This window comes from Pteropus medius, unplaced genomic scaffold, assembly GCF_902729225.1.
Source record: "Pteropus medius unplaced genomic scaffold, Ma_sr-lr_union100, whole genome shotgun sequence".
Lineage (NCBI taxonomy): Eukaryota > Metazoa > Chordata > Mammalia > Chiroptera > Pteropodidae > Pteropus > Pteropus medius.
Window position 1 is genome coordinate 6,210,211 of NW_024349803.1, and position 13,724 is coordinate 6,223,934.

General features: G+C 35.5%; 1 protein-coding gene across 1 annotated transcript in view; it reads right to left on the bottom strand.

The window, feature by feature from the left end:
- ACAD11 (acyl-CoA dehydrogenase family member 11) overlaps positions 1-13,724 on the bottom strand; it is a 66,258-nt gene that overhangs the window by 7,468 nt on the left and 45,066 nt on the right. Inside the window, exons 14-17 of the mRNA XM_039837147.1 lie at positions 7,477-7,543; positions 6,780-6,865; positions 4,980-5,051; positions 3,946-4,100 (exon numbers count right to left, since the gene is read on the bottom strand). Of these exons, the coding sequence (XP_039693081.1) occupies positions 3,946-4,100; positions 4,980-5,051; positions 6,780-6,865; positions 7,477-7,543 (380 nt within the window). The remainder of the gene's footprint in view (positions 1-3,945; positions 4,101-4,979; positions 5,052-6,779; positions 6,866-7,476; positions 7,544-13,724) is intronic.

Here is a 13,724-nt window from a genome sequence, read left to right on the forward strand (position 1 = left end):
AATCATCCTGATTTTAAGATTAATTATATAACTATAGTAATCAAAACTGTGTGGTGTTGGCAGAGAGACAAATGTAGATTGAGAGGACAGAACAGAGAACCCAGAAACAGACCCACGCAAATATGCCTGACTGATTTTTGAGAAAGGTGTGAAAATGATTCAATTAAGGAAGGACGGCCCTTTCAACAAATGGTGCTGAAGCAGTTGGACGTCATAGGCAAGAAAATCTTCAGGAATAGGGCTAGGCAAAGCATTCTTAGACTTGACACTAAAAACATGATTCATAAAAAGAAAATTGACAAATTGAAGCTAATCAAAATGAAATACTTTTTACTCTGTGAAAGACTCTTTTAAAAGAATGAAAAGCTACAGAGTGGGAGAAAATATTTGCAGATCACATATTTGGCCATGGATATTATCTAGAATATATGAAGAACTCTCACAGCTCAACGGTAAAAATGTAATCCGGGTAGAACATGGTCATAAGACATGAACTGAAGAGGACATAAGATGGCAAATAACACATGAAAAGATGTCAGCCATTAGGAAAATATAAGTTAAAACTAAATGAGATTAATACTATAAACCTAGCAGATGGCTAAAGTAAATATTGACAACACTATATGCTCGTGGGGATGTGGAGAAACGATAACTCATACACAGTTGGTGAAAATGAAAACTAGTAAAGCCATTCCGGAAAAGAATTTGGTGGTTTCTTAAACTAAACATACAACTACCATATGATCCAGCAATCGTATTCTTGGACATTTATCGTAGAGAAAAAAAGACTTATGTTCACATAAAAACCTATACACGAATGTTTATAGCAGCTTTATGTGTAACAGCTCCAAACCGGAAACAACCGATGTAGCCTTCAATAGGTAAATAGTTAAACTGCGGTAATCCATACCAAGGAATACTATTCAGCAATAAAAAGGAGTCAGCTGTTGAAACAATCTAGATGAATCTCTGAAAAATTATGCTGAGTGAAAAACCAATCCTCAAAGTTTACATACTGTATGATATCATTCTTGATATGATAAACTTATAAAAATGAACAGATTAAATATTGCCAGGGGTTCTTGGGGTGGGGATGAGGGTGAAGTGGGTTATAAAAGGACAACATGAGGGATGCTTGTGACAGGAATGTTCTGTAACAGTGACAACATCCCGGTTTTGATGTTGTACTATAATTTGGGAGGATGTCATCATTGGGGGAAACTGAGTAAAGGGCAGAAGGGATTGCTCTGTATCATCTCATATATGCATGTGAATATACAATGATCTCAAAATAAAAAATCGAAAAGACTGGTATTTGCTTCTCATTTGACTAAACAGTTTCCTTTCTCAGTTGGTCAGAACTTGGAAGAGAACGGGGCAGTGCGGCAGGGCTTAAAATGGGAGAATATGGAGATCAAACCTACCATAAATCTCACAAGCAACCAAGCATTTAGAATTCAACACAAACTCAGGAGACAGAGCAAATGCTTCCAGTTGGCTGTACTAAGTTTTCTTGGTTCCCAATTCTAACCACAGAACTGGTGTTTATAGTGGAGAATAATATTTGTTAAGGATAAATTTGACTAGCAGACAATTACAATGCTCTGATCGAACCATATTATTAACCTTCCACAGCCATTTTTATGCTTGGTCATGTTGTTCTAGTACATTTCTTCAACAGTGGATACTTGCTCAGTTTCCCTACCACTGTGATGTTCAGTGTGCTAGCCACTAATCACATGCGGCTATTGAGCATTTGAAATATACTTAGTCTGTACTGAGATGTACTATAGATATACTATAATGTACTAAATGTACTATAATGTACTAATGTACTAATATGTACTATAATGGACATATACACCCAATTTAGATGAATCAGTATTAAAAAATGTTAAAATACCTTAATATTTTTATATTGATTTCATGTTGAAATGATAACATTTTGGATCTATTGGACTAAATAAAAGGTATTAAAGTCAATTTCATCTATTTCTTTTTACTTTTTAAAAATGTACTAGAAAATTTTAAATTGCATTTGTGCCTCACAATATATTTCTATTAGATGGCTCTGCCCTAGAGTTTGAAACAAGGCTCTGAATTAACAACTTCAAACAAGCCACCAGTGGTTAGTATTTTTTGATGGAACTAGGCGATTATAACTTCATGAACAGACTCAAAATGCATTTACTTCTTAGCTTTAGAATCAAGGAAACTTTTCAGCTGGGTTTTTACAGACCCTAGGGTCGCTGAAAAGCATTCAGTGCGTAGAAACTGAGTGCTCTAAGGGACTGCCAGATTATTTATTAAGACTGATCTATGATATAGAACTTTTAGCTTTAGTGCCTGGAATATTAGCTTTAGCAGCTGGAAGGAGTCTCCAAATTCAGGGAAAAGGAATGTTACTTTCACAAATTGGGCGTTGGGGCGGGGAGGGAGGGGAAAAGCTGGCCCAGATTTTTGTTTATGACATGCTCACACATCTCTTTTACTTCTGTCAGATCATTTTCTTTGTGCCAAATACAGGAAGTTTCCAGTAAAGGGAATCATATTTTGAAAAGCCCAGGCTTGTTCTGCTTGATAGATTAACTTTAGAAAGCGGGAGGGAAATTTTCCTCTAGTGTAGTATTAAAAAATCTCACGAAAGCAGCTCTTGAGCAGAGTGCTTTCGTGTGTTCAAGATGCCTGTCCATCAACCTTTCTGTGTCCTCCCTTCACCCTACTCCAGGGGTTGGATGCAATCTTGAAAAGAGAAAAGTGTAAGAAGTGATAGTTGACTGCCATGAGCAGTCCTTTAGCATCTACTCCAGTAGCCACATAGAGCTGTATCCACGGCCACCCAAATTCACACCTTCTTACCTCCTCTCACAGTGCCCATGAAGCAGCTGAAACTTTGCCTTCACTATGTACTAAAAAGGGCTTCCCCACGAATTCTTCCCAGGTATATGTCATAGAGCAAGCTGTATTTTTCCATTAAAACAATGTTACAACTAAATCATAGATAGGGCTAAATAATATGTCACAAAAAAACAAACATAGCCTATGGAAATTTAAGATAAAAAAACATGCTGCAAAATTTTATAAGATGGTCACTAATGTACTTTACAAGGGGACCAATGCACTAAATGTACATGTCCAGCAAACACAAATACAATTTTATCACCACAGGTTTGCCCCAACACTAACATGTTAGCAACTGTAAGTATTAAATATTTAAAACTAATTTTTCTTGTCTTCTTAGAAGTTAGAGAGGGTTTGGGGGGGATGATTGGAATATTTCACTTCTCTTAAAAAATTTTCCAAGGAAGTCTGAAATGATGACTTCTTCCCTCTTGAAAATATTCTCTAGTTTTGATTATATTGCCCACACTGTTTATTGTGCTTTGTAAACAACAGACTCAGTCATAAATAATTTATAGATGAGGATTCAAAAAATCATGAACATCCCACCAAATGCTGGTCCCATGTCTACTTTCATTTCTACAGTGACAAGGAACTTGCTTCCTCCTGAAGTAGTCCATTCTATATTTAGATCTCTCTTTTCACTGAGTTTTAGGCTGTTTTCCTATATCTCTACACTTACCTATCTGGAATTCCTTCCAGAAAGCCAAAAAACAAAGCAAATCCCTCTTCTTCTGACAGCCCTCTTGTTTCCACACAGAGTGCTAGTGTTCAGATTCTCTAGAGAATGAAAGTCAGAGAAAGTTGAAGGAATTGTGCACACTCTGTATGCTGAAGTGTAGAAGCCCTTTTGGAGTTACTTAATCTTGCAGATATATCTCTTTCAGCAGACTATATTTAAATACAGACATAAATATACTTTGTGGAAAAGAATCACCTTGTTTATGAACAGGAAATCTCTCTCTGACCAAGTAATGCTGTTTTGGTTCAAGGTTAGTGTAGTGCATTGGGCTATGATAAATTGAAATAAATAATCATCCTTACATGTGAATACAGTTTCTTCTTAAAGGCCACCCTTTGTGTTGCCTGTTCACACATGATCTGCAAAACGCGTTCTGCCAAACCTACTGCTCTCATACAGTGGTGGACTCTGGCAGGCCCAAGGCGGCCTTGGGCAATTTCGAATCCTCTTCCTTCACCTGTGATAAAGAAAAGAACATGAAAGTGGCCACCGCCCAAGATTTTTTTTCTTTACACAAATCCGGACAAAGTGAAGAGCTACCTTCAATAAAAATGGCATTCCGATAGGAAAAAAGTTCTATAATCAGGTTCATTATACATTTATGGAATTTTCGCTTTCTGTTTTTTAAACCACCATAAGTCATTAAATCTTTTGATCAAATTTAAGAACTATCTCTAAGTACCTACTAGGCATAAGCTATTTATTAGTGCTGCAATGGTTAAGAAGGTAGATTAGACAGTCCCTACACTAGTTTAGAATCAAGAAGAGGGGACAAAGATGCTAGGGATAAGGGATAAGGAGGACAAAGAAAAGCAAAGGAGGGAGAGACTGTAAACTTAGCTCCTGGCAAGCATCAGGGGCTTGCTCAGTGGATGGGATAAGAAACACAAAAAAAGAGGTGTCATTTGAGATGTTCTCTGATGCTTGGGTAGGGTTCCAACAAGCAGGAGGGTGGTGTCATTCCAGGTATGTAGTATTCAAAGTAATATATGTTTCCAACATATATATAAGACTTGAATTCAAAAAGTATCAAGGTTTTCTTAAAACAAGTAGAGGCCTGAAGGTCATATTTTAGGAAAAAGTATGTTGCTCTGAATCGTGTAATTTTTGTATTTAGCTATGTTTTCAACTGATGTGATACAAAACCACAATCAAATACTTTAATAAAACATTGTTTCATGTAAGAAAATCCACCAAATAGAAAAATGTTCTCTTGTAAATGGAGTGAGATGGGAAAGTATCTAAATTAAGGTAGATTTCATATCTTTTCCATATTTAGGCTTGAAAATATTTTAATACACAATACTGGGGAATCATTTTTACAAATTTATCTCACCTAGTATTAAATTGGTGGCAGGAACTCGCACTTGATTAAAATGGATCTCAAAATGTCCTCCATGCAAATGATCTATCAAATAGGAAATAAAATTTTAAAGAGCAAAATGAGTTGATTAAAATATAGTCACATATAATTAATCTACTGAAGTATAATTACTCAAAGAAAGTGGGATTTAAAAGCCTCATATGTCACAGACATTCCTAGGTAGATCTGAGCTCTGAACCTCCAGCATCCCTTAGTCCAGAAAACCCATCAAGTGTTCAAGTTAGAAGAGATTTTAGAAATCATTTGATCCAGAGGTTTTTGGACTCATTCTCTAAAGTTGTAGAGCTGCTAAAAGGGAAGACGGCCTCGCAGCACCAACCAGACTATTTTGTTATAGTTTTATTATTGCTTCTTCTTTGAAAATTTTTATACACGCTTCCAAAGAAAATTTTGCTTGGGAAGAAAAAAAAAAAAAGGTTCCAATCTTTCAAAAATTGAAAGTGACTAATGTAATTCAAGTTTCTTATTTTATCATTATGGAAACTAATGCCTGATGATGCTAAGAGGCTGCTCAAAGGGACAGAGCAGCCTCAGCATTAGAGATAAAGCACAGACTGGTTTACTCCCAATCTAGGCTTGTTCGCTATGTGTTTGCCTCTTGAAAATATTGGCATTTGACTGAAACTGGGAACATATTCACACTTTGTCTTTACAGAACCCCTGCTCCTGCCAAGTTCTGGAGATAAGCTCATGCTAACTCTCCACCCTTTTCCTGTCAGATTAGACATTAATAATCAACCTTCTCCACACTGTTTCTTTTGGCCTTGGGCATAGGGAGTTGGAGAGGTGCTAGTGAATTTGTCATACTGAAAATTCAAAGATAGGCTCTGCGATGGACAGTATTTGCAGCCAACCTATATTACAAGCCCATTTTTGGGGTCATTCAGGCTGTTGGTCTGCTTCCTCACGCACAGTTTGCTCCAGTGAGCTTGTTCCCATCTTGCCAACACTTAACCTGTGAGTACATTCCACAGCTACATTCTACAGAGGGTGATGATGTCAAATGTTCTACAAAACTGCAAGTCTTACATCTGCTACTTGAACTTTTTCATTAGCCATATTCAATGATAAAGAGAAAGTCAGAGTCATCACAGAACCGAAGTTCAATATACTTTTTCATAGCATGAACACCTGCTGTATAATCACCATGCTATTTAATTTCCATACTTACATGTCTGTAGTTATTTCCTACCTCCTCCCCCCCAGCATGCAAACTATTTGAGGGCAGAGATCTTAGTCTATTTTTTTCACTAATTTATTCTAAGCATTGAGAACAGTGCTCGGCATTCAATAAATACTTGCTGATTGATGACCTGAGTAGAAAGCAAACAGTGGACGTTAGCTTGAGGTGAGTGGCAGGAAATAAAAGTATCCTTGCTTCTTGGAAATTCCACCAAAGCTAAACTTTCTGATGCTAGGATAAATTTTATTGCAGATTACCTAGATTTAATTTTTCTATATATATTTCATTAATCCATCCTCCTGGATGGCAGAGAGAAGACTGGTGGTCAGAGCTGCTATTCCTTGAATATAATCTCCCCTTTTCCAAAAGTAAAAAAAAAAAAAAAGAAGTAGAATCCCACACAACCTCTTTTTATTTGCCATATTCTGAACACTGGCATTTATATTAAGATGGTTGTCAGGGCCAAAAGATTTCTGAGACACATCTCATACACTAAAATGCTATCTGTTCCCTTCAGTATTACTACATGTGCTAGTCTTCCTGAACGGTCATGTTGATTGAGTACTTACCTATGTAGCCAAAAATCGACAAAGGCCTTATTATTTCTACTCCAGGTGTGTCGATAGGAACAAGAATTACGCTGTGTTGTTTGTATCTGGTCAAAAGGAAAACAGATGTTAGGAGAAGTTTGCTAAGTGGAAAAATAAATGTTAGGATGTTAGGTGGTCACAAATGTTAGGATGTTAGGTGGTCACAATTGTCTTTTTGTTGTTGTTATCATGTAATCATGTAAGTAATGATGTCTGGAATGGGGTCTAAAAAACATACATCAAGCACAGTCAGATGCAGGCTGTGATCTGGAATGATAAGGATTTGAAAATAATTAAGTTATTTGATTGGGGCTTCTCATTGCTCAACAGTGAGAACTGAAATACAATACTAAACATTTTTCAGAATAACTACCTTTGATCTAAATATCAATTACTTAGAGACAGTTCTGAAAATTTCTATGTCTTATAATCTGATCCAAAAAACTGAGCATTCAGCATCACTTTTAATATAGGAAATTCCACACTGAAGAACGTATAGCAACACTCCTTAAAATGATTCCTAAATATATCTTTTAGCAAAATTATGAAGTATAAATATGTGACATTTAATATCATATTATGATTTGTGAGCCCAAATGGTACATTTTAAGTAAATTAAGTGGAAAGAAAGACTCTTATTCCTACATAGATTTCTCAATCACAATTGTTTTATTACCTGTCTGTAAAGCTGGTTTTAGTTCTTCCGAAAACAACTGCAATTTTGCACTTTGGGTTCCCAGCTCCTAAAACCAAGGGTAAAATGAGCAGAATACATCATAAAAGGACATTTTTAGTCTGACATTGTATCCTAAAAGTTCTAATCCTTCCACGTTTATCTCTGGCAAAAAAAAAAAAAAAAAAAAAAAAAAAGGAAAGAAAACCTTAATTTATTAAATAAAAATAATGCTTATGGGCAAAACTACATAACTTAAGAAAAATGACTAGGCAAGGCCAACAATGGACTCCTCAATGAAAACTGCTGCACAAAAATAACAAGAAGCCATGAAAAAGCTGTAACCCTTAAGGCAAAGTGACAGCTCTCCCATTCATACCATTTCAGATGTCAATATGGCAGAAAGGTTGTGAAATTCTGCTGTATTTTCTCCTGTTTAGACCTCATATTTTCTGACACATGGACAAGAAGTTATTAAAATTCATACTTACTCCTCAACCAGTAGCTGAGAAAAACCTAATTTTCCCAGCAATGGAGTTGGGTAAGGGAGAGTCTGTTTAAGTCTCTCAGTACCTATTCAGACAGTGTTTGCCCTAGCTATACTGTGGAGCAGCTGACAATGCTTTTCTTGGAGCTATAAACATATATGAGGCTCTAAGTCCATCTTCAGTAAGCCTAGGTTCTCATTTATTTATTAAGGGTTGGAAATTTAAAAATATAGTTATTCTCATTTTAACGCAAACTTTTATTTTATCACAGTTCAGAGGTCTATGGCAATTTCCCAAAGAGGTCTTACTGGAAAACAAACAAACACATTTCATTGTCACCAGTAAGTTTAAGAACCTGGGCCCTCAAGGAAACTACCATTTAACTGGCTTTCTAATTACAAAACCATAAACAACTGGGTCAGACTGAGTTTAACATGTCTGTACAAAGTCTTAAATTATCAGACTTCTTATAAAAAGTGCTGTCAAAAGGTTTGAAATTATATAAAGATTCAATAAGAAATGTTAGGAATTATGTCAGATACTTGAAGAATGCCACAAAATCCCAGGAGTTAAAAGGATAAACTCCATGGAACATATGAAAAGACAATGCAGAGATGTAATCGGCAAAATCCAGACAGTGGGAAATTTGAGACAAATAATCCAGTTTCTTAAATAATTAAATTGCAATAAAAAGAAAAAAGAGAGCTTACAGATTAAAACATACTTAAAAAAACATATCAACCACTTGCAATTTTTAGACCTCATTTGGATCCTAATTCAATAACTAAAATATTAATAATTTTGAAATAATTACATTGTGAATGTTTACTGGATATGTAATAATATTAAGTGATTTTATGTGTGCTAATGGTATTGTGGTTACATTTTGAAAATAGCTCTTATTGTGATACATACTAAAATATCTGAAGGAAATGATGTGACATCTGGGATTTATTTCAAAATAATATGAGGAAGAAAGTAATGGGAGTAGGGATGAAGCAAGACTGATCATGAGCTGGACATTGTCGAGTCTCAGAACTGTTCAAAGAGTATTCCTAGGAGATCGAAATGTGTAGCAGAGATATGAAGGAGAAAATATGGGTGGTACACTGAAATGTCTGGGAACAGCTCACATAATAGTGAACATGAAGAGTAAAGGAGAGGAGGGCCCAGAGGAAAGAGAGGACTTTAACTCTATAGATTGAGAGGGAATTGGATAAAGGACACAGTGAAGAAGCAGTGCTATAAGAAAAGATGATTAGGCAAGAAACAGAGCAAGGGAAGAAGAGGTAAAAAAAAAAAAGAAAAAGAAAAAGAAAGAAAGAAAAGAAAAAAGAAAAAAAATGAACAGGAGAGAGGATAAAATTGAAGAGTAAAGTTAGAAAGAAGGGGTCTACTTTAAACCCCAGCACTTATATTTGAAATTTTGAAACTCCATACGGTTGAATCTCTGGCTCTATGGAAGAAACAAATGAAACAGAAAGTACAACTATAGCTCTTGTAGTATTTTCAGTCTATTTGAGAAAATACCAAATAAACAGAGAAAACTATACAATGGAAACAATCTAGAATTTGCTAGAATTCAGAATAGAAACTGAATTGATAGCTTTTCTAAACCCAACTTGGAGAGATTCAAGATGGCAGAGATGTGTTTTTGACTCACATTACTCCTAAAATCCCATTAATATAAAAACATAAAGGTATAATGAAGGCATAACCATAACAGAAAAGTAGAGAAGGTGAGGCATAGGATTGGGGGTGCTGGTGGTCACCAACAGATAAGCGAGTTCAATAACTATGTAGGAAACAGACAGAGGCAAGTTAACTAATGAAATAGGCAGAGAAGTCAGAGTCTAGGAAATGACATAAAGATCTGCAAAGGGACAGGGCTCTGGCCCCAGAATCAGGTGTGACTGAGAAGTGAGGCTTCGAAAGAGGGAATTAATCCAAGATTTATAAGTGGGAAAATGTACCAGGTGGCACTTATAGGCAGGTATTTGACAACCTGAGGAGAAAAGTACATATGGTGTATTACAAAAAAACTTGAACGAAGTCATTCTGAGACTTAAAAGCTAAGCTTCCCATCAGCTAACTCCAGAGTGAGTCCCAGCCCTGTTCCACCAATTTTCCTTACAGAATTCCTACTCAGAAGAAAAACATGGCTGGAAAAGCCATGTTAATAATGAAGAAAACCAGCTACCCTTCTTTTTCTCTTAAGCCTGGACAGAAAAACAAGGCTCTGAACCCACAGCATTAAAGAGAATGACTGACCAAAATCAACTGTAAAATGGACCATAGAGGAACATAATAAAAAAAAAGAAACAGAGAGAACCTAAAACAAAATTGAGCTAAACCCAACAACAAAAACTCTAGGTAATGTAATCTGAGAGAGCCAAATGTATTGTAGCCGTTAAACCAATAAAGGATGCTATGAAACAGGAACAGAGAACAAGTAAAAACTCTTAGAGATTTATCTATGGCTGCTAAGACAAAGTTTAATAGAAGTGCTAAAAATCAAATCAGGAAGAGTTCCATAAGCAAAGGAAAAAGTCAGAGACTGAAAATAGGAAAGCAATGATAGAGACACTTAGAGCAAAAACGTCAAGTCCAACATCAGAAAAGGGGTCCAATAAAGAGATAAATAAAGGGAAGAATTTATCAATGACTTGTAGAAGAAAAGTTTCTAAAACTGAAAAAAAAAGTCTTCAGATAAAAAGAGCCATTGACTAGCAAGAAGAATCTATCTTCGGATATGTGCTTGTGACACTTTAAAACATCAATAATAAAGGGAAAATCCTAAGGGGTTTCAAAGAGGAAAAACAAGTCACTTAAAAAGTAATGAGGATTAGACTTGTATCAGACTAAAGACTCTAAGAGAGAGGTCTCCAGAAAAGAAAGAAATTACAGGTATAATTTAGAGGTATGTGTGTATGTGTAAGGGGGAGGAGATAAAATATGATAAAAGCAAATAATGCAATGAAAGAAAAATGACAATTGGAAACTCCAAGAAAATAATTTTTAAATGTACAAGTGAAACATGATCCAAATATAAAACCACCTACAATATGGCATGGATTTAATACATAAAGCATAAGAAAAGCTATTCTAGTATATGTATTGACATTAGACAACAAAGGCCCTTAATTCATGTTAAGCATACTTATTTCAACCAATAAAAGGCAGTTTTAGAATTTCTATAACTTGTGTGTATATGTGTATACTTTATTTTAGAGCAGTTTTGGGTCCACAGCAAAATTGAGAGGAAGGTACAGAGATTTCCCATCTACCACGTGCTCCCACCCATGCACAGCCTCTCCCTTTATCAACATCCCCCTCTAGAGTGGTACATTTGTTACAATTAATGAACCTACACTGACACTTCATAATCACCCAAAGTTCATAGTTTGTCTTACGGTTCATCCTTGATGTTGTACATTCTATGGGTTTAGACAAATAGGTGACACGTATCCATCACCATACTTCCCCAAACATCCTCTGTGCTCCACCTATACATCTCTCTCACCCCCAACCCCTGGTAACCACCAATCTTCTTATTGTCTCCATAGTTTTGCCTTTTCTAGATTATCATATGGTTAGAATCACAGCCTTTTCATTTAATAATATGTATTTGTTTCCTCTATGATTTTTCATGATTTGGTAGATCATTTCTTTTTAGCACTGAATAACATTCTATTATCTGGATGTTCTTCTTTTAAATGGCAACCTCTCCCCTTTCTCTTCATCTGAAACTCCAATTACACATATTTTAGACTTTCTGATATTCTCTCACAGCTTCCTAAGACTCTTTTAATTTCTTTCCATCTTTTCTTCAAATTGGATAATTCCTACTTGTTTATCTTCAATTTCATTAACTCTACCCCTGCCATCTGCATTATATCATTAAGCCCATTCTGTGATTTTTTTTCAGATATTTTACTTTTTAGTTCTAACATTTTAAATTGTTTTTTTGTTTTATATTTCTCTTCTGATATTTTCTTTTTCTTTTTTTAACTTCACTGAGCAAATTTATAATTGCTGCTTTAAGTCCTTGTCTGATAATTCCTATATCTGAGTCATTTGGGAATTGGACTTTCCCCTTTGAAAACTGGTAATGTTTTCCTGGTTCTTCATTTGATGAGTAATTTCAGATTGTATTTTAGAGATTTTGATGTTTTTTTGTTTTGAAGACTCTGGATCTGTTATGTGTCTCCCAAGGGCATTGATGTTTTTGTTTTATTGGGCAATTAACTTAGGTAGAGTCCAAGTGTAGAATCTGTCTCAATACAGGAGGGTGGGAGATCAAATTTCAGTTTAGTTCTTTTTACTTAGCTGCAAAGTGCTTGGAGTCTGCCCTGTGCATGACTGATTCAGGAGTCAGCCAGAAACTTGGGCAAAGTTTACACATAAAACCTGGAGCTCCCCTTTTCTGGCTTTCTTCTTTTTTGGACTATCCACCCTATTCCCTCATTTTCCAGCAGCAATGGCTGCCCCAGACACTGTCTTCTGGTTTCTTAGACCATAAAAACCAGAGTTTTCTAGAGAAGCTTCAGCTTTCTCATGCCACAGTGTGTCCTCAAACCAAAGTCTAAAAATGAAAACCCACCTCGTGCCTACATCGTCTTCCAATTTCGACTCCAAAATCAGCCTGCTTTTGGTCACTCCCAAGAGTTTTTAGGCGGTTCCTTTTTTTTTGTAGCTTTTTAGTTGTTATCTGTGAGAAGGCTGATCTTAGGTGCTAATTCCCCCACACCAGAAGTGGAACTCCCTCAGAGGGCTTCTCTTTACCCATTCTTCACTTACTTGGTGTGATAGTTTCTTATATATTCATGTACCTATCATTAGTGTCTGTAGAAGTTTTAGAAATGTAATGATCACCTCAAAATATGACCATATAAGAACTGGAAATCTTAGAAGCTCTAAAATTTTAAAACCCATAAAACCAAGAGCTTAAAATTCTAATCCCCTCAATTATTCTGTCTTGTAAATTATACATGTAAAGTAAAATACAGTTAAGATTAAAATGCAATTGTTTTAAAAAAAACAATGCTTGTAATTTGGATTCTTTCAAATTTAACAGAATCTATGTTTCAATCAGTTCTGACCCAAAGAGCACTAGGATGATTAAAATGGCAGATAATAATACTTTCATGTCATCATAGATCTTATCTGAAATTTCTTATCTGAAAATGCTGGACTGGGGAAATTGTTTTTCACTCTTTATTGGTCATAGCAGTGCAATAATATGCAATCATGCTTTGGTTCTTGGTTAGAAATTATAGAAAATGACTTTTTTCTAGAGAGGCTCACTTTTAATTTTTCAATTGAATATTTTTCTAGTTGGGGTTTTTGAGGTTTTAGTTGTGGGAAACCTTGAGGCCCACAGGCTGAAGGGTCAGACCACTTGCCTCATATAACTGTCTCTTTGGTGTGCATACTTCTGAAAATTAGATTAGGACATAATGGCATGATTTGGGGTTCATCTTCATTGGAGATCCTTTTCTTTCTCAATTTCTATCCTGGTAATCAAGAACATTTTGGATAAATCTTTTAAGGTTTCATGGCTCTTAATCCTAGATAACCAGAAGCTGAATCCTTCAAAAGTAAAATCTTCTCTACAATTCCCTTAGGCTCTAGTCGAAAGCCCTATTTTTCTAATATGCAGAATATATTTTTTTCTTTAATATTTCCCAGTAGCCTTTCTTGCTTTGCTCTTTCTGTCATGAAAATGTGTTGCCACAGTTTTATGTAAATGCCTAATATTTT